The following is a 20,616-nucleotide window of genomic DNA, read 5'->3' as shown; positions in this document are numbered from 1 at the left end:
AGTCTGAAAATTAGTACATGCAACTGCAAGTTCTTTTCTCTGGAGTGTGACTAAGACCGGAGGTTAGGACAATCCCTGCATCACTCATCGCCCCTCCTTATCCGACCAGTGTCACTATGCCAATTTTTCATCATTAATACTGTAATTACTAATCTTATACATGGTACGTCTCTCCCTTGGTGGTACTGTTTAAACCCTCTTGAACTCCTAGTACATTACGTCTGCTGCCTCTCTCCTGTCAGCTCTCATTGTCATTTCCACAAGGAAGTTAATCAGATTTGTTATGCATGACCTACCCTTTATAATCCTTACTAACTGATCTGGGGAATCTGGTGCTGGATCCTGTTTTTTTAAGCATCTGCTTGTTAATACAAATAAAATGTACTAGTTTCCTTCCCCCACAGGGGAATGTCAGATATTATTTGTGAAACATCACACGTGTACATGGAGCTTTATGGTAACTAAGCTGTGATCAACAAGTCACAAAGAAATGATCTCGTTTCATCTGTGTGGACTGCCTAGTGAATATTAGGGATTTAAGTGAGCTGTGTAAGATAGGTGGGTGTAGATCTGTAAAGAAGATTACCAATTACTGGTTCATAACCCTACCTTGGAATTCCCTCCGTATATCCTTGCGCCTGGGAGAACTAAAACCAGTGCTCCAGGGTGAAAGGATGGTAAGTGTGAGGATGACGTCTGCGACGACAAATTCAGAGGATTGCCAAGCCCAAGCATTCAAAAATCATGAGTCAGGCCCCCCATATTGAGGCAACTGGTTTAAAAAATCATGACAGTTGAAAAATAATACATTTTGGGTTCTTTTTATTCTTTTGCCTTCTGGATTTTGAGCCTCTGGAGATGATGTTTTCAGGCTTTTCTCTGCAACCACGAGGGCCAGAGATTGACTTTTTTAAAAAATGAATGCTGAGCGTCTCAGGTAATCACATGACTCCAGGAGATGGATCTTTAAAATGAATTCCAAATATACTGAACAATTCTAAAGCACCACTTTACTAGAGTGAGCCCCCTGTGTGGTGTATCAAGACCATATTATTTCCTACCTGATAAAAAGTAAAATGTAATAACTTGTGTTTACAGATGCTTAAAGCAAATGGTGTGGCCACATCCGTAACAGAAAGACCATTGGGCCCTTCTGGACTAGATATTTTCATAAGCAAATAACAGATGCTGCACAATTCTGTTTCAGATAGAGATATAGGGACGTTTAGATTCCATAAACGGAGTGTGATTTACAAAAAAGACCTCTCAGCTGCAGAGAAGGTAAATCGTGACTTCAAGAATGTCTTCCCCTACAGACGTAGACGGTAAAGTTTTTAAAAGGGCCTAAGCAAAATAAATCTCATTAGATTTTTAGAGGGACTAAGGCACTTTTGAAAATTTCACCCAGGTTCTATAAAAGGAGATTTACAATTAGTGGGTGAATTAGGCATGGACTGCATTAGACAGAGCACAGGTTAATTAAGGTGATTGTCTTACGCTGACCAAGTGGATAAGAGAACCATAACTTTATGCAGTATGATGTGGGGTTTACTGCAAGAATCTACAGTTCACTAACTCGTTATGTAATCAGAAAAAGGCATGCACAGTGCAGACATCCAAGTGTAGGGAGAGGATGACCGTGCACTGGTGCATGCTGCAGCTTTGAAATGTACAATGTCTTTCAAGGTTCTCTAGGTAGAGCTTGCAGAAATTTCAAATTCTGCACCTCTTGATGTTTGTAGTACCTTGCACATAGAAATAATAACAGGCAACTAAGGAATGAAGAGGCCAGAGTTCCCCTGAGGAGTTCAGGATGTGCATACACTGAGACCCTCTATGGAATTATAGTCATTTCACTTATGTTCCAAATTTGGCCTTTTTAATTCAATACATGGCTCCCACCTTCTTTGGCAGCCCCTCCCAGTTTCCCGTGCGTTGTCATCTGCTCCCCAGGCTCCTGCTGTGTGCGCCTCTGCCCCGCCACAGTTCGTTGCTGCTTCCCTCCTGCTGTTCATCCAGTTGCAGCACTGGCTTTCCCCTACTTCACTGTGCTCTGTTGGATGGAACAGGGGACTGGAAATGGGGAGAGCTGGGTTCTGTTTCTGCCTCCCGCTGGCTATGTGATCTTGAATGAGTTACTTAACTTCTCTGTGCCTCAGTTTCCCAGTCTGTGTAATGGGGTTTCTGCTTTGAGTTCTTTGGATCAATGCCATTAATATTACTATTACCTTACTGACAGCTCTTCATTCATATTGCTGGGCCAGTTCAATCTCTTCATTCATGGATGTTATGACACACAAATTAAGTATTATTAGATGGACTGAAGTCCATACCTTATAAGTTAGGCAAAATGATTACACTGCTCCTGCTACTATGAGCAAGTGTTCAGACATATTCGTACCTTCCTGGCTCTGTCTTTTTGTGAACAAGTACAACATGGTGACAACTATTCACTTCTCCTCTCCAGTTCCTCTAAATGGCTCTGGGTGAAAATACCAGTAAAATGACATCCAATTGCAAATCTTGCCTGGGACATCCTATCAAAAATTTAGCTGAGATACATCAGAACTAAATATGACTCCAAACCAACACCAACAAAGTGGACTTAGTTACTCACATTTCCCAAAGCCAACATAAAGCTGCAATGAAAAAAGCAGCTAACTGCTGACAATTATTGTTTAATCGCAATACTTCCTTCAATTATGAATGGTCTTTTCTTGTATCAATGTGCAATTCACCCTTCTAAGGGACATTTTGATGAAGACTCAAAGCATCAACTAAATATGACAGTCTGGATAAAACCCTTTTGTAGCTACAAAGCACTCTCCAAGCTCATGACACTACACAGACAGATTAGAGAAAGCAAGGAAAAAATAGCAAGTGTGCTACTATTTTTGTTCCCAAATCTCAGCTAGTTCTATTCTTGGTTACATATTAACGTGATAGGCTCCTTGGGATCTGCTGAACCCTGTGCGAAGATAGCCACACAGAGGCCCTTCCAGCTTACTACATGTTTGTGATTAGCTCCCCTCCCTCCTCCACATGGCCAAGTCAAAACTTGCAGGGTCTTGTTCTGTGGTGTTTGGATGGCAGGGTGACGTCTCAATGTTAACCCTGCAGCTATCTCTGTAATCTTGCACCAGTGCCTGCCACAGCGAGGATGTTTCCAAGCAGCACCCACCAAAATTCAGCCCCCTGTCCAACACACAGCTGGAGAAGTGGCTGTTTAGGTGCCAGGTTCACGGAAGCACTGCCATGGCGTTGGTCCCTAGACTGTTACCTTATGCAGTTTAACAGCTCTGTTCAACCTTTTCTCCTGATTCAGCTGGAACCGTGTCCTCTCTAGAGCCTCTTTTAGCAGAGCGTTTTCTTCTGCTTCTCTGTAGACTTCGTCTTCCAGTTTAGTCATCTCGGCCTGGTACGCTTGCAAAGATACCTTATTCGCCCTGGGCAAAACAGAAGAGAGAAAGTCCTTTGGGCTTTATTCTCATCTACGCTACAGCCTCTTGATGCATCTCTGGCAGTGTAAGAGGCCCTAAAAAGAGAGGATAAATTACATGTACACTCACTTTAAGGCTCCTTTACACTGCCAGAGGCATGAAAAAGGTCTTAGTGTAAATGAGAAACAGGCCCCCCGTTTTTCCTGTGAAATGCTGAAAATATTTTAACAAGGACTTCCCACAAAAATTTCTCCTTAGTCCATGATAAACCCCTCTCTTTAGGGTGCATGTCTCTGCTGAAAGGAATGGCTAGGGAAGGGGAATCTACTCATTCTATTGAAACAAAAATGCTTTCTCAGAACCACAACCAAGCAAGGAGGTAGCATCATCCCACCGACAACATACCGAGTGTGTTTGCTAAGAATGTTTACACTTGAGTTCTGCGAAGTACATGGTGTGTGAGGATAGCGAACACTAGGTGAAGACTCAGGAGGGGCTGCTGGGAGTTCTGTCCTTAGGAATTATGTTGAAATACCTGCACATTTGGGGCAATTTTGTACATTTCAAAGTAAAAAAAAATCCCTTTAAAAAGCATTTTTCTGTGTTCCAGGGATAGCTAGTTCTGTTAGGGAGACTTTACTATCCACAGGGATGGGGATTTTAACTAGGCAGGGAAATAACCCCAACCTTCCCTTCAATTTCGGGGTGGAATTTTAACCAGAGATTCCAGGGAATCTCATCTAACACTCCACTGTTCTTTTTGGCTTCATTTTCCAAATTGTTTAGATATTTTTCTTGTACGAGACAAACACCACATGTGATGCATATGATTAAGCAGAATAACACTACATCACTTGCCATGGATTCATCAAAGAATCATATAAATAATTAAAGACTATATAATTATTGTATCTGTTACTAATAATAAATCTCAAACAGGAAAAACAGACAAGCGTAATGTTGCTGCAGAATAAAAGCAGATGTCCCTCTGCTTCTACTACAAACCTTTGGATATCATTTTCATCTGCAGGATCCTATTTTCAAATTTGAGTTTCTATGGTAGGCAGTTAAGTGACCAGCCCTAAACTTGGATTTCAAATAGGCACTCAAATGCTTAAAATGAATGACTGCCTAAGTGCTGATATAGGGGCTCAGAATTTGGATGTCCTATTAAAATATCCATTTTTGAAAACTGGGAATAGAGTTTCCATACTTAGCTTGTAAAGGACAATCCTAACAACACATAGGTATTTAGTACAAAAATTGACATTGTGCCATCTTGTATGGTTAGTTTTTAAATAGAATTCCTAATTCATTTCATTGGTTAGCTTGATGTGGCCTTAGAAGACACCATTTTAGAGAGCTATGAAGTTCAAAGAGGGCATTTCCTAGCTTACACCAGCTTTATTTCCACGCAGTAACATAGTGAATGTTTTTATGGAAACACAAAAGGACACTGTAATTAAAACTGAATTGTAAATATGCTCCTTTCACTAAATTTTTCACAATTTTTTGTCAGTTTTGGCTCTTTTTGCTAAGACAGCTGGATCCACTGTCATGGCTCTTAGCAAATAGTAAGTAAGTGTGTTTTCTCTACCTGAGTTGTCCAATGTCTGACTCATACTCTTTCAGTAGTTCTTCTTTCCTTTCTAGCCGACTCTTGAGTTTGCTGATCTTATCGTACAGCAGCTCAAGGTCCTTCTGTCGTTGCATTCTCACTTCTTCCCTCTCATCCTGAGAAAGATGCTTAACAGACTGCACTCCTGTCAGCTCCTTCACATTCATCAGACTTCCAAGAGCATGAATTAAGTTGAGGTACTGTATGAAGAGAGAGAGTGAATTATTTACTAGGTGTGCTGACTCCTAATTAGAAAAATATCACACTGCTCAACCCATCTGCTTTCATTCTGCTTTAGTGCAAAGGATTCAAAGGTAGTAAATAAACTATTGTGTGCTAGCCTCGTCATTTAAATTTAACGTATTTTTTTCCTTAGCCTCTTTATGTGTTCCTAAGGAATCAAGCAGAACAATAACGTATCAAATATGTAAATTCATTCATAACGTATTAGACAAATTAATTTGACTATGAAGCAGTTAAGTGCAGAACTGGATCAGCATCCAATGGTTCTAAAGTCACTATGTGTTGGGTTGTCACAATGCCCACGCAATGGAGGCATAAGGACTCGAAACTAACTAGACTTTGGAGGTCAGTGTTGTTTCCAGGAAGTAGAAACCAGGATGAAATGTCGCTGTTGGGTTTAAAATAGGGAGATTTTATTTACCGTCGTTTGATGATGATCAGCACATTTTAAAAAAGGGGAGATAAATGACACGCAGCAATTGGGACATAAATAGAAAGAAGATGAGTCAGCGCGCTGACTGTGTCCTTGGGCAGTGGTTCTCAGCAGCGGCTCACAAAGCCATTGTTGGGGATATGCAGGCTCAGGTGGAAACATTCTCAGACCCACACTGCGGGGAAGAGAAGTGTCACTCAGATAACCTCTGCTGAAGTGGAAAGCAGGGGGTGAAGCATTCAGATGACGGGCAGGCTTTAAAGGCCTAGACTGATATAGCAAAAACTCCTTCCACCTCAACACAGCATGGGAGTTGAGCCAGTTGTTTTACTGGAGTTTTGGCTCAGGCTTCCACTTCCAGTCAGTCAGAGGGATACCCAACCATTTATTCGCATACGGAACACTCAGTCCTCTCTGTCTCCTGAAGTTTCGAGGCTTCTCTATGTACACAGCCCTTCTTATATTGTGCATCACACGTGCAACAGGCCTGGTAATGTTTGACTGAAACACCCTGCCCCTGTTATTAGGTCTTGATTCTGACAGGAAAGTATTTAGTGTGTTTTGCTGACTCGCTAATGCTTGTGGCTCATAATCCCATCCTGCTACAAGGCAGGTGGCAGTAGAGACAGAAGAGCCATTCTGAGGTAGGAATCCTAGGAGCAGCTAAGCTTGGGGGAAAGGTCTGAACTAAACATTGCTAAATTGCCAAACCTCAGGATGGGGCTGAGTATTTGGCTTTACATAGTGTGTGTGGTCTGTGTTTTAGAGAAGGTTAAGGATGGCACTTACTCCCAAACTCATTAAAGTATATTTTAAAAATCCCTATGTCTCAGGCTATTTATTCCTACATATCCTCTCTTCTTTTAAGGCAAAGCATACTCCAGCACATATCCACGACAGTAAGCTATCATGCCATTCCAGAGGCCCATTAGCTGGAGGGCAGTCTGGCTACATAATTCATTTGGGCTTTATTTTAATGCCATACTAAGGAGACATTCAAAGATCTAAGGTCTTTCAAGGGAACCTTTTTTTGGAGGTTAAAATTGAAGGGAAAAGAAACACATGCCATTGGGAGCTGCTCGGACTGTATATTTCCCAGGCAGCTAACAGAGGTTTTGACATTCCTGCAGATATGAATTCATACCCTAAGAAATACATGAGATTCCCAGGGTACTTGGAAGCTGATCACTAAATTCTGACACTGATTTTAACAGGACCCACAATATACAGTTCCTGAATGTGACTGTACCTTGTCTTTTATTTACATACCATCTTCTCGCTGAGGTCTAAAGCATCAGACATTTCCAGCTTTGCTGTCCTCTCTAAGGCTACATTTGAATATGTGTTGGGAAAATGGCTTGGAAGCTGAAATAAAGTAATGGATCTCCTTACTACTTGTAGACCAAATCCTGTTCTCCCTCCCACAGGAAAAAAAACAAACAAACCAACCACAAGAACCCAAAGCTGTGGTTAAAAAGTTCCCACCAATGTCAAAGTGTGTCATTTCTGGCTGTCAGAAGGCCTATTATGTTGTTGTGCAAAGTACAGCATTGGGTCTAAACAAGGGTCTGTCAGCAAGTATCTGCTTACACTAGACGACATGTTCAACACACCTGATTTCTGGTTAACCATGCCTCTTTCTTCTCTGATCCACCCTCAAAGGGGCACCACCGCCACATGAAGCTTTTACCAGCTTTTAATTAGGGTCCAGCTCTTGCTCAGTGCCCAGTGATCGTTGGGTTTTGATTACATGTGGACTGTTCATTTTTTCCTGCTATCACGCTCTTCTCTTTAGCCAGAGCTTGCCCGTACTACCATTGACTTTTTAAGGCAGAAAATGATTTAAAAAACTATAATGTGAACATCAAAACATTCACTTCAACTTAAACACCACTTGATTCCACCAATTGGCTTCCTTGGTTTTTTACACTCATTCACACTATCAGGGGAGTTCCTTTCTTGTTCGCCGTATACATTTTGTTGCCTTTTTGCATGGTTCACAGCCTAACAGCAGATAGTAAGATGAACCCTCAGAGGATGTAGGGGCAGTGGGGCCAGATCCTCTGCTGGTGTAAATCAGCACTATTCTATGGAAGTGAAAAATATTGAGAACTGGGTGTCCAAATCTTCTATGCAGCTTTGAAAATCTCAGCCTAAAAGTGTTAACTCAACATTCATTGTGCAATGCTGAGCTAAAGAAGAGAGATATTGGAAAAGTTCTATACAGATATAGTTACAGGAAGTCACTTTTTGTAAAGACAGATGACTTCAAGAACTGTATTAAAAAGACAAAGATATTAAGGAATATTTATCTGTAGATTTTCTTATTGCACCTTAAAAATGTTCCTATGTATTCTAATGTAACCACAACTAAAACAACATATAAAATTCTGTTTACCTTGGCCTCCATTTTTTTTATTGATGATGGCACACGTTCCTTTTCTAAGCCTATTTTCTGAGCTATTTTCTCAGATAGGTCTTTCTTTAGCACTATAAGTGGCTCAGGAACCTTCTCGTTAATAGCTAAGGGAACAAGAAACCCCCCCACGCAGAGTTGTTACATTGTCACATGTACGATGTAATGGGTTTACTAAAAGCACACTGTTTTAATAATAGTTCTCAACATTTCCTAAAGAAATTTTCCTGTAAAAATATAAATATAAAATGGGTAACACATGGAATGTATTTCTCATAAAATCAGGGACAGAACCCACAATAAATCTAGTAATCAGACACTGTACTCAAGGTTTGAAATTTAGGGATTGCACTGGAAATTACTATTCTAATCCTGGAATTTTATGGGGATTATACTTATCTTCGGTATTTTTCTGAAGATGTATAAATTGTGGACAGAGAATGAGGCTACTTCTGTACTTGGAGCTAGGGGTGTGATTCCCAGCTCGCACAGACATACTTGCATTCGTTTGCATCTAGCTAGTGCACTACTTATAATAGTGTTGCAGGGTACACAGCCAGCAGTGGCACAAGCTAGCTGTGCTAAGTATGTACCCAGGGGGTTCAGGCACATTTGTACTCAGTATGGGTTAGCCACGCTGTGACTGCAGCTACACGACTATTTTTAGCATGTTAGCTCGATGAGCGCTAGCGTGAGTATGTCAAGCGAGCTGGGAATCACTTTGCTCAGCTTTAAATGTAGACATACCCAGAGAGAGTACAATTTAAAAAGTTAAATTAAAACAGGAAAGGAACCTAACAGCAAAAACACATATAACTTACTGTATTAATACTGCTCGCAGAGCCAAGTTCGTTGCTGGTATAAGCAGGGATAACTATTGACTTAAGTGGAGTTGTACCTGCTTATATCAGGAGGAGATGTGGCCCATGATATTTAGATGTCTAGTCAGACCTCTGCTCAGTATCTGAATCTTAAAATATAGTGAACAGAGCTTAAAGAGTTCTTCTTGCTGATTCGTTTTGCTGACCTCTGAGCAGAATATAGCCCCTTCATAGGTATAGACCTACATACACTTGTCTCTGAATGATACACAGTATGCATCTATTATCATTGAACTGTGGGCCTGGCATTGCAGAAGTGTAAATCCATTCAACTCTATGCTGGTGAAAGCAAGAGCAGATTTTGGCCATATAAGGACAATGGTTGCACAATGTAGGTTAGTTGCCTTTCCGAGCTTTAAACGTTCTATTGGTTTACGCCCCACTCTTGCACAGACTTACACGCATGCTTAACTTTAAACATCTAAGTATTCCTATTCTGTTGCATGGGGCTACTCGTGTGCTCAATGTTAAACACGTGGGAAAGTCCTAGGAGGACTGGGGCCTTAGTCATGATATACTATGAAAATTCAGTAATCCCAGCATCACAGATTTGATTTCTTTCACTGTTGTACAAGAGCCCAGTATCTCTTTCAGCTATATTCAACCTACACAATTACCAAGAAATGTTCTAGCAGAATTGCGTGCTGTACTTACTTAAAGGCTGAGACTTTTCCAGCGTCTTGATTCTGTCTCGGAGCTCAGTCAGTGCATCTTTTTGACGCTGAATTATCTCCTCATGTCTGAGGCCTTTACACTTAGCTCCTAGGTCCGCCAAGTCCAAAGTCTGCTTCTGAAATCAGAAACCCATCCAAACCATCCTTGATTATGTTACAAATTACTGTGCTCTGCACAAACGAGCACCATGTAACTCTTGAATAACTGCCATATCATAACCTTGGTTCAAAGTAAACACATGCATGCAGGTGCTTGGGCCCTACAATTCTGCAGCTTTCCTTAAAACCATTACCCCACTTGCAGTATTTGTGATTCTGATCTCGCCAGCTAGAAGTCGTGTGCTGGTCATCTTAGGTGTTTTGAGAATCAAATTCTGGTTGCTGTGGGAAAACTCATAGACTTTAAGGTCAGAAGGGACCATTATGATCATCTAGTCTGACCTCCTGCACAAAGTAGGCCACAGAATCTTACCCATCCACTTCTATAACAAACCCCTAACCTATGTCTGAGTTATTGAAGTCTTCAAATTGTGGTAGCTCTCTCCATCGGTTTTAGAGATAAGGAATTAAAACAGGAGTAGTCAGCTGGACAGCAGTGCCTATGTAACACACTGGAGAATGTGTGGTATAGGGCCCCCTCTGCATCAATCCGCAAAGGACAGGAGTTGTCCTAGCTGCAAAGTTTTGGCTCTTCACTTCAAGCTGTTGCAGCTCATGCGCCTTAGCTCTGGAGGGCTCTGGTTCAGTCCCTGCTGTGGCAGCCAAGATGGCGGCCGCCACACCTCCATGCAGCTTATTCGGCATTGGTCTCAATGTGTAAATTGAATGTTAAGTCAGCTTTTTCAACCCCTTTCAACAGAGGTTTAAATTAAGGCACCGCTCTCTTCAATTATTTCCATCCCTGCCTTCTCAAGAAACTGCATCTCACATTGATTTGTTTGTTGTTTTCAAAGCAATTCACTCTGAACGCCACATCTGAAGGTGATCTTATAAATCATGCCCCTATTTGTTTTTAAAATATATATATAAATTATGCATTTCAGTATTCCACCACTGTTCAGTGTCTGGCTTTACGATTAATATACACAGATGTCTATGTAAGCACGTCAATTCAAACTGCATCCAGCTAATGATAACTGGAGGATACTATCTAGGGTCTCAATGCTTATTTTCATTGTATTGTTTAAAATCAATTCATTTATCAAATGAAAAATAAGTAGCGCTGCACATATATAGCTGCAAACTTCCCCACCTCATGTGTGTGTAATAAGAGGCTGGTGATAATTCTCAGTGCAACGCCCAGCCATGATTCACCACTTTGGCTGTATAAGTTAAGTCAGTTCGTCTTGCATTCTGCTTATTATTACAGAGGATTTTCATAAAGATGTTAATTAAAAAACCTCTTTCTGCTATTACAAGCTTTTTGAATTGGTTCGTATTTTTGACAGTAATATATACAGCATTTCAATACAAAGCAGGAAAACTGTGCACATTTTTCCCTTTTCTTATTCACAAAAATATCCTATACCGTACATTAGACCCTATCTGCCTACATATCACAGGAAAGAATAGGAATGTGCTGTGGGAGAGCTAGAGTATGGTATCTTTTTTCCAAGCTGCTTTGCACAATCTAATTGGCAATTATAACAACGGTTAGCACTTTCAACACTTCACATTTGCAAAACGGCTGTACAAACATTGGATAAGTAATCATCACAAAATGCCTGTGCAGTACGTAAAAACTGTTATCACAAGCTTTCAGAAGGGAAAATGAGAGAGGTTAAATATTTCAAAAGTTGCTAGTGATTTTGATGAAGTGGGTTTTAGCCCACGAAAGCTTATGCCCAAATAAATGTGTTAGTCTCTAAGGTGCCACAAGGACTCCTCGTTGTTTTTGTTGATACAGACTAACACAGCTGCCACTCAAACGAGTGATTTTGAGTACCTCAATTTTTTGAGTATCTGATCGGGGACACCTTGGGCCTGGACTTTCCCAAGTACAGAGCATGGACAACTGCCATTGAAGTTAAAAGGAGCCTCTTTTGAGAATTTCAGTTTAAGTGATTTGCCCAGGTCCAACATGTCAGTGGCAGAATTGGCAGAACTGGGTAGAGAACTCAAAAATTTCTGACTCTCAGTCCTGGGCGTAGCCCATTAGAGAATGCTGCTTGTCTAACAGTGAATGTACTTCTATGACAAAGCCAAGTAAACAAACGCTTGCTCAAGAACTTTAAAGCCACTTTACCTTAAAATCTTTTATCATTTTCCTCTTACTACTATTACGGTCAATAAAGCCATCCATCATAAATCCCACATCTACATCAATATCACATTTATTGGTATTGAGGTAGCACCCAAAGGCCCCAATCAAATTCAGCACCTTTTTGCATTACAAATTGTACCAACACATAGAAAGATACAATCCTTGCCCTGAAAAAATGTGAACTCTAATTTAAGATGAGATGCAGCAAAAGAGGGTAAAGAATAGAAGAGGCAGGGTGGGGGAAATGAAGGAATGACAAGGGTAGCAATAGTCAGATTATGCAATGGCTTAGGATACTTAGGTGAACAACCTGATGGTGCATAACATAGATAGCACACAGCTGCACAGTAAAACGATTACCACTACAAACATAGATACCAAGAAAGCCTGCTGGAAGGCACTAGACTCATCAAGGCAGTGAGTAACCAACCTTTTCTGTTGCTCTGGTCTGAGACTAAAAATGTGGCTCCCTGGTCCAATCCACCTAAAGGCGGGAAGTAAATACAACCCTCCACCTCCTTCCCTCACAGCTGCCTAGAGCACCAAATCTGGCAGTGAAAATTTCAAATATATGCCAGAAAGCAATGGATCTAGCAGTCTGATTCTTATTTCACCACTGTACAGTTTTACACCCCTGTCACTCCATGGACTTCAACTGGTGTACTCTGATGTAAGTGGACTTGGTGTAAGTGAGATCAGAATCAGGAGCAGTGTCTGATTAAAGAGCAGCCCTTAGTGAAACAAACATCTCCAATCCAAAGGCAATGTTATGAAATACATATTATCTGTGGATCCTTTCTCTCTCTTCCTTTTGATCTTTGGATATTGCTTCTCACAGATTGTTGACCAGAGCTTGCCCGCTCAGTTTGATTCTGTTACTGCATCAAGGACATCTTGCTCTAGGTTTTCTTTATTTAACAACTGTTTATTCTTTATTATTCAGTTTAGTCTATTGCATCCTCAGTTTCTTGGCTCGTTTTGATTTGGACTTGCCTTTTTGGTTTTGGGGACTTCATCCTTTGTGGTGCTACTGGCCTGCACATCTGTTTGTGGTAGCTTTTCAAATTCACTCTCCTTTTCTTTTGCTGCATTCTTCAGCTTTTTCAGTTTTTCTTTCGCATGCCTGTGTCAAGAGCAGAAAATATTGCTGAAGAGGATGACGGGTGAAGGTGAATAATCAGTCTGCTGAAAACAGCAACATGAATAACTATTAAAGCATACAAATGCATAGACAGGAAGAGATAACTAGCAGTGATTTAGCTACAACTCAATTTTCAATGGCTCTTCCAAATCCCTGTATAAGATTGTTTGAGATTTCTGCAGAGGAAAGTAAAAATTTACATTTTAAAATGTTTCCAAGGGAGTAGTTATCTAAATGAAATACTAATTTGACTTATGAAGTCAGTGGGTTTTTTTGCTGAGCTGGGTAACTCAGCCTCTGCTATTCTTTATGTTGAGGTGGCTTATACCTTAATTCTTCAGCTGAAGTTCTCAGGTCTTTATCCTTCTTGTCCACAAGGTCTGACATCTCAAACAGCTTCTCTCTAAGCACATTCAGTTCACTCTCTTGGCTACTAACAAGAATTAGGTTCCGCTCCAGTTCCATCTTTTGTTTCTCACTGAGTTCTCCTGCATGGAGAGAGGTTTCAGTGGTTATTGGCTACCTTAGTCCCTGATGCTAGGTGCCTTCAATTCTATTAGGATCAGGGTCTTGGAGAATGCTTCTCTTCCCCATGCAACATCACGATAGCTGAGAACAATGAAGGTGCTTTTCCCGACCGTCCATAGCTGTGTACACCCAAGGACCTCCGCTACGGAGCTCACTCACTCTGGCAGTCCATTAGAGCTTGAGTTTACTGCCCTTCAGAACCCAGAGCAAGGCATATCTTTTCACTTCAGCAGTTGTGTCTACATCATGCTAGTGAAGTTTTTCTTCTGGGTTGGAAAAGTACTGAGATGAGATAGGCTGTATTGTTTATTGTTTAAATGAATATCCTGTTTGTAGTGTAGGTACATGCACCCATATTCCATGGCTACTAGCACACTAAATAAATCAGATACACACAATTCTAGTTTTAAAACTATTTTTTCAGACTCTATTCCACAATATTCCTTCCTTCTTATGCAGAATACAATATTTAAGCCCCTAAAGGATAAAGCATTTAAGAATTCTGGCCAAATTTTTCAAAAGTGTCTAATGATTTTGGATACCCAACTTGAGACATCTTAAAGGGGCTTGACTTTCAGAAGATGGATGCTGAGCACTTTCTGAAAACCAGCCAATTTTGCTTTTGCCTAAACCTCAATGAAAATGTTCCAGTGAGAAAATAATATCCATTTTCACGTTCTTGTTTCTCCTTCCATTAACACCTATTCTCTAAGTATGTTTTGGGGGAAGTCATGGCAGCATTGTAAATCACAGGATACATTTCACAAACCTATCATGTCCGACATTCTGGCTTTGGCTTCTGAGAGGTCTTTCCTTAATCCCAAAATGATAACCTGCTTGGACTGGATTTCCTTCCGAGCAGCTGCTAATTCTCCTCTGAAATTCATGAGGCAGATAATTGCAAAACCCAATTTCATTTGAAAGATTAATATTACTTAAAGGGTACATGTCATATAGGGTAAGATCCTATAAGTAATCCACACACATTATTTTAAAAAATGTGATTTTAAATCCCCTAAATCCAGGCACATAGAGTTAGGTATTACTGTCTTTCTCACTTCTTAATTCAAGCCAACAAGCCTAGATGTTGCAGAATGGATGACAGATAAAATGACACGGCATTTTGCATCAGACCTACTCCAATCGAGGTGGAACACTACATAACATAGTCTCAGCTGGATGCAGCTCAAGAATGAAGATGAGAGCAGCTGTGGATAGGTGCAGAACTCTGAGAGCCATCACTTGGCCTATGGGCAGTACATTGGCCATCCATACTCAAACCCACAAAAGCAACGGATGTAGTAGTCCAGGCAATGTCAGAACTACATGCTCGATGTTTTTGTGGCTTAATATACTTTAAGTCCCCAGAAGTGATAATGAGCTAAAGAAAAACCATAAAATAAGATGATATAAAGACTGGCTCCCCTCTCACGTACGAATTATTTCACATTTAGATGGGACTCTATGCACATCTATTAGATGTTCTGGGCCTGATTCTCATTTACACAGCAAAGAAAAACCCATGGCTAGCCCATGCCAGCTGACTTGGGCTCGCAGGCTTGGACTGTGGGGTTGTTTGACTGCTGTGTAGATTTCCAGGCTTGGGCTGGAGCCCAGGCTCTAGGACCCTGCAAGGTGGGAGGGTCCCAGTGCTCAGGCTCCAGCCCCAGTCCAGAAATCTACACGGCAATGAAACAGCCCAGCAGCCTAAGCCCCACGAGTCCAAGTCAGCTGGCACGGGCCAGCCATGGGTTTTTCTTTGCTGTGTAGATATACCCTTAGGGACCTGAAAGCGTGAATAACTTCCACTTACACCCATGGGGAGGCTCCTTTATATCGCCAGAGTGGTATAAAGGGGGCTTAGTGTAAACGAGAATCAGGCCCTTGGCCTGTTTAAAAGTCTGTTGCTGATTGCTGGTTTTCGCCTTAAACCCTTTTATGTGATGATCAAAATCAGAGAATAGTTGCCAGCTGCTTACATCAGAAGAACATGGGCCTCTTCATTGTCAGAAAGCTCTTGTGAAACTGACGATGCTGACTTCTGAGGCTCTTTCTGAAATACTAAAGAAAAAAAATAAAACAGACTAGCTACAATCAACTACGTGACTAGTTTATTCTCAAAACCTATGCATACTTGAGGTCTGTTTGCTTTTGTGATGCACCCTGAGTTTAATAGAGGGCTTTTGAGAGATTGTCCAGTAGATTTCCCATCAACAAGTGAATTACGTTATTTGATTAGGGTCTTTCTTTTTGTAAGTCTGTCTGTTCAAATCCGGTCATTCTTATCTTTGTATTAATAGACAGCAAGCCATTACAAGGAAATAGTTGGCTTAGCAACCATGGCACATTATACAGAAAATGTTAGATTTGGTCCTTCATCCTGTCAGTCACGTAGGCCCCAATTCAGGAAAGCTTTTAAACTTGTACTTAAGTCCATCCCTATTCATGTGCACTTAAGATATGCTTAACTCTTAGTACGTGCTTAAAAAACTAGAAAACATAGTAAAATAAAAGAGACTTTTCATAGATATATTATTCATACTCTGATTCATGTTATCACTGAAATACTAAGATATCCAGACCTACCTCAGAGTAACATACAAGAGAATGCTCTTCCAGAGTAGAAGTCAATGTACTACAGTTTCTGTAAGTATGCAGCTAATTTAACAGTAGCCGAGCGTTTATAATAATAATAAAAACCAGCTCCCATACATCCATTTACCTACTTTCTATTTTTTCCCGTAGAGCTACATTTTCCTCCTCTATAGTCTTCTGATGCTCTGTGGCTTCCATTAGTCTGTCTTCTAAAGCCACAATTGTCTCTGAATGTTGCTTGATTTGTTCTTTATATTCCATTATCTCTTTCTGAATTTTCTGCTTCAGTAACTCATTCTCATCCTGAATGAGTGTTAGATGTTTGTCTTGCATCAACAGGTGCTCTTGCAACATGGCCTAGGAAACATTTATTAAGCCTCTGAGAAGTTTTCTGCAGAAATTTTTCAAAGCTCTGCTCCGAACTTTTCTTCCATATCATCAAAGAAGTGAATGAACAAGCTGTGTGTCATGAACAGTAGCAAGACCAGAGAACCGTTCCCAGTCCCTGCCCCATTTTGGAACTGGTTCCAAAGGGAAAGTGGGAATAGTTGATGTTTGTGGGCGGGCTGGGGTTCTTGCCTTTTTAGCTCTCTCACTTACTGGCTGCTTCCCCTGCTTCAGGGATCCAGCTACTGCAGCCTACGTGTTGCTGTCACTTCCCCCAACGAAGGTGGTTTCAGCTTCCCTTGGACACTGCCAGTGTGCTGCCTATTCCCTGTCCCTTGTTCTGGTTCCCCTCTTCTTCCCCCAGCTCTCAACCCATCTCATAATTTCAACTGTAAGTGTGGATTGGTGGAGTTTGACTGATTATGTAGCCTGGGACCTACAGAGCTAAAACTAAGAGCTACTTCTACAATATCCACAAACTTTTCCTGTGGGTTACAGTTCCCTAGGAGGTGACCCCTCAAATTAACAGGTTTGCAGGGGGCTCTGGATGTGCTTGAACCGTCCTGGCTCATCGAGGTGCAATGAAGAAATTGCATTCTAACAAAAATGTGTATAATGCAAAACCTAGTAAATATATTCTCCTTTCTACTGTAGTTACCTCTCTCTTTCTAGCCTCTTCTAAGCTGTCCACTGCTTCTCTCAGTTTGGCATTTACAATTTCTTCTTCTTTCATTTTAAGTTCAATTATCTAAATCAGAAAATAAGCAGTAGATGAGAAAAAAGAACCAGACTCTTTCCTTTCATTCCTAACAGAGTTGAAATCTATTTGAATCCCACTCAACCCATTCTATATGTGTAATCTCTGGGGAAATTAACCATGTGTAAGTAGGCACATGCCCAGTGAAGTCAATGGTGATGTGCCCTCTTACACCAATAGTGAATTTGGCTCATAGTCATAAACATGATTTAAATTTTTTATTTAAGCACCAGGAATTTGCAATAAATTAAGAAATAATAAATAATTATTTTTTTAAATTGTGAATATTAAATATTTCAACTGGAGAAACTCACAATTATATTCTTTGCATTCTACTGCACAGATTAAAAAAAATGTCAGAGGTCACTAGCTATTACCGTACCAGAGTTCATTCCAATTGGTGCCAAATATATCCAAATATATCCTTTTGAATAGGGACAAAGAAAGCCTGGGAACATCAACAGGGAAGAGAACCTGCTTTACCTGCTAGCTGCTTCCCTTGCATCTAGGTTTTTAATCATTTCAGAGCCCTATGGATGATTGGCACACACCCAAAAAAGGTTTTCTCAAAGCGTGTGTTTGGTGTGTGCATACACGTGCCGGATGTATAGCTAACACGTTCATCTCCTCTGAGTTTTGCCTGACATTGAAACCCCTCATGGAACACAGTCCAATGGGCTCCAAGGTTAGAGTGGATTTTGAAAATGGGAATGTCAGATGTTCTATTTCATCTCTTTGGATTTCTAAATACCTCAGTCAAATGTCTCCCCTGATCTTCCAAAAGTTGGACCTTTTTCTTTTCTTCCTCCACAGACAACTTTAATTTGTCTTTTTCCTGGGCAACAGCACTGTCCAGAATCTGAGCCATCATATCAAATTATCACCCACGTGCCGACGGTTTGTGTAACAAATAAAGAAATATTAGTTAGAGGAAGGACATTGTTGAGACGGAAAAGGCAGAGAGCGACTAATATGAGTCAGGGTTTTGGAGGGAGGATGGATTAAGAAGGAAGATTAGCTGGACTTGGCACAACTTTAAAAAGAAGAGTGAAGACTACTTCATCAGAGATACTGCGGAGATGACAAAAAGAAAAAGGGAAGTGAATGGTCTGCTGATCAACTGATTAATTTGAAAACCAGAAGTCTTGGAAGGAAGTTCAAGAGGAGACTGATGAATAATTCAGGCAAATTTGTAATACACAGTGTGATTTGAAATATGGCTGCTAGCAAGAAATTAAGTCAAGTTGGAGAGAGCTGATTTTTTTTAAAGTGTCTCCCCCCTATCCCTACCCCCCGGTCCCCACTAACCCCGGATTTTCTGAAGATCTGTATTTCCCTGAATTTAAAGGAAGTCCGTGAAGACTGGTAAAGTCACAGACCAAAATCTGATCTAACAGGGATATTTTTCTTCACAAATATATAGGCTGATATATTCAATTATGGAGGGGTGTTTCCACCACAGAGGCTACAGCAATTTTACAAAGGGATACATTTATGCCACCATCCCACTGTTCACAAACAGCCCTATAATATGCATTGCACCACTGAGGGCATGTGAAGGGGGAGGAAAAGGTGAGATGCAGATTCCAGCTTCAGCCTCCCGGGGAGTTATTCTAAACAATATCACCACTGAATACATTATAGTATTTCTATAAACCATCTTTCATACAAAACTATCAAAGCACTTCACAAACATACTGTGAGGTAAATTAATCTATTGTTATCCCATTTGAAATATCAGTCATCTGAATCACAGAATGGTGTACATTTCCTTGCTCAGTCTCAAATTAGGAGTCAGCTGTGGAGCTGTGAACAGAAGGGCTCCTGATTCTCAATTTGTTGCTCTAAACCTTAGACAACAATGCTTTTAACAGCGACATAATTGTTTTCTACTGGCTCCTTCTTATATTCATTTAGCATTTGTGCAGTAATTGCGAGACTTGATCTCTCTCCTCACTTGAACAGAAACATACAGGCATGGGCCCAAAGCAGAGCACCAGATCTGGGGTAAAATCCTGGCTCCGTTGAAGACAATGGCAAAACTCCCATTGACTTCAAAGCTGCCAGAATTTCACCCCTGGACTTTTTAGAAGTTTGGATCTGGATCTGAATTTTGGGGCTAGAGTTTATCTTCTTTATACATGCAAAATACAACAATGTATTTGTATATATTGTTTGTGCATAAAAAAACATTTTAAAAAATAAACTGCTTTACTATACCTTTCTATTTTCTTTCTCTTTTTCTAAAAGTATTAGTTCTATCTTGTCCTGTAATTCTTTCTCATGTTCCACTTGTAGTTCATTCAGCTTTTCGTGTAGCAGAGAATTCTGAGATTCCTTTAATTTGTCTAATTGGGCCTATGGAGAAATATTAGAAAACAAAGATATTAAGGAACTGGCTCTTTAAGCATAATGAGAAGAAATCATGTGGACGTTCACTAACATTTTAACAAACTGTTCAGAAAAGAATGATGTTTACACAACATTTGTAATTAGTGAATTCCGCTATAAAACTGGCATTGGACATAGAATGTTTCCATAACACTGCATTGCAGGCATAGCCTACACTTCACATCTCTGCTCCACTCTGGATTAATCAGTCAAGGTCTCTAAACCAGATCGCTAATAGTGATCACCATATTTTCTTTTAATACAAATCCACTAAAAGAGTCTCGTGACATTTTTTTTTTACCTGCAATGTTTCAATTCTGCCCACAGTTTCATGATTATTCTCCAGCAGACTCTTCATGTATGAGGCCATTCCTTGGCAAGAAATGAAAATTAAAATGACAGGGGTTTATATAATCTCTTTTTTTATTACCTAGGGATTTTCTCACTTCTGGTCATGTGATGATGCATGGAAAGGCCTAGCCAAGGGTGCCATTTGTTTTGCTTTCTAAATCAATAGCTTCAAGGTTGGCCTTTTTACTCTTAGATTTCACTGTCCTCACTATAGGTTCTATCCTCCCCTCCTTTTTACAGTGCTGAGGAGACCAAATAGATGCAAGAGAGTCAGAAAATGGCCTCCATGGAATCATCCAACGCCACGGTGTAGCTGCTACCAGCCCCTTCTTTACCAACTACATGTGCACAACCCATGCTCTGAGAAGGGAAGGGGCTGGAAGAAGTCAAGGAACAGACACTCTACACAGCATGTTCCTCTCACACATACATAAAACAAATGAGGGAAACAGCTGCAGGAGTTGATATTACCAGGAGCAGCATAATTTTTGACCTCCT

General features: G+C 40.5%; 1 protein-coding gene across 5 annotated transcripts in view; it reads right to left on the bottom strand.

The window, feature by feature from the left end:
* FHAD1 (forkhead associated phosphopeptide binding domain 1) overlaps window positions 1–20,616 on the bottom strand; it is a 67,024-nt gene that overhangs the window by 8,839 nt on the left and 37,569 nt on the right. For 4 of the 5 annotated variants that reach the window (XM_044996285.1, XM_044996284.1, XM_044996287.1 and 1 more), the window contains 14 exons: window positions 20,069–20,139; window positions 19,597–19,734; window positions 18,128–18,235; window positions 17,278–17,367; window positions 16,364–16,589; window positions 15,617–15,698; window positions 14,407–14,513; window positions 13,438–13,597; window positions 12,962–13,091; window positions 9,686–9,821; window positions 8,133–8,257; window positions 7,004–7,099; window positions 5,038–5,258; window positions 3,281–3,446 (listed from right to left, as the gene is read on the bottom strand). In XM_044996285.1, coding sequence (XP_044852220.1) covers window positions 3,281–3,446; window positions 5,038–5,258; window positions 7,004–7,099; window positions 8,133–8,257; window positions 9,686–9,821; window positions 12,962–13,091; window positions 13,438–13,597; window positions 14,407–14,513; window positions 15,617–15,698; window positions 16,364–16,589; window positions 17,278–17,367; window positions 18,128–18,235; window positions 19,597–19,734; window positions 20,069–20,139 — 1,856 coding nt within the window. Of the gene's footprint in view, window positions 1–3,280; window positions 3,447–5,037; window positions 5,259–6,983; window positions 7,100–8,132; window positions 8,258–9,685; window positions 9,822–12,961; window positions 13,092–13,437; window positions 13,598–14,406; window positions 14,514–15,616; window positions 15,699–16,363; window positions 16,590–17,277; window positions 17,368–18,127; window positions 18,236–19,596; window positions 19,735–20,068; window positions 20,140–20,616 lie in introns of those variants that run through there. The other variant, XM_044996288.1, reaches the window with a different exon arrangement.

The sequence above is a fragment of the Mauremys mutica genome, chromosome 21 (genome assembly GCF_020497125.1).
Source record: "Mauremys mutica isolate MM-2020 ecotype Southern chromosome 21, ASM2049712v1, whole genome shotgun sequence".
In the NCBI taxonomy this organism is placed as follows: Eukaryota; Metazoa; Chordata; order Testudines; family Geoemydidae; genus Mauremys; species Mauremys mutica.
Note: the sequence above shows the minus strand (reverse complement) of the source record. Positions and strands in the feature narration are given on the sequence as shown.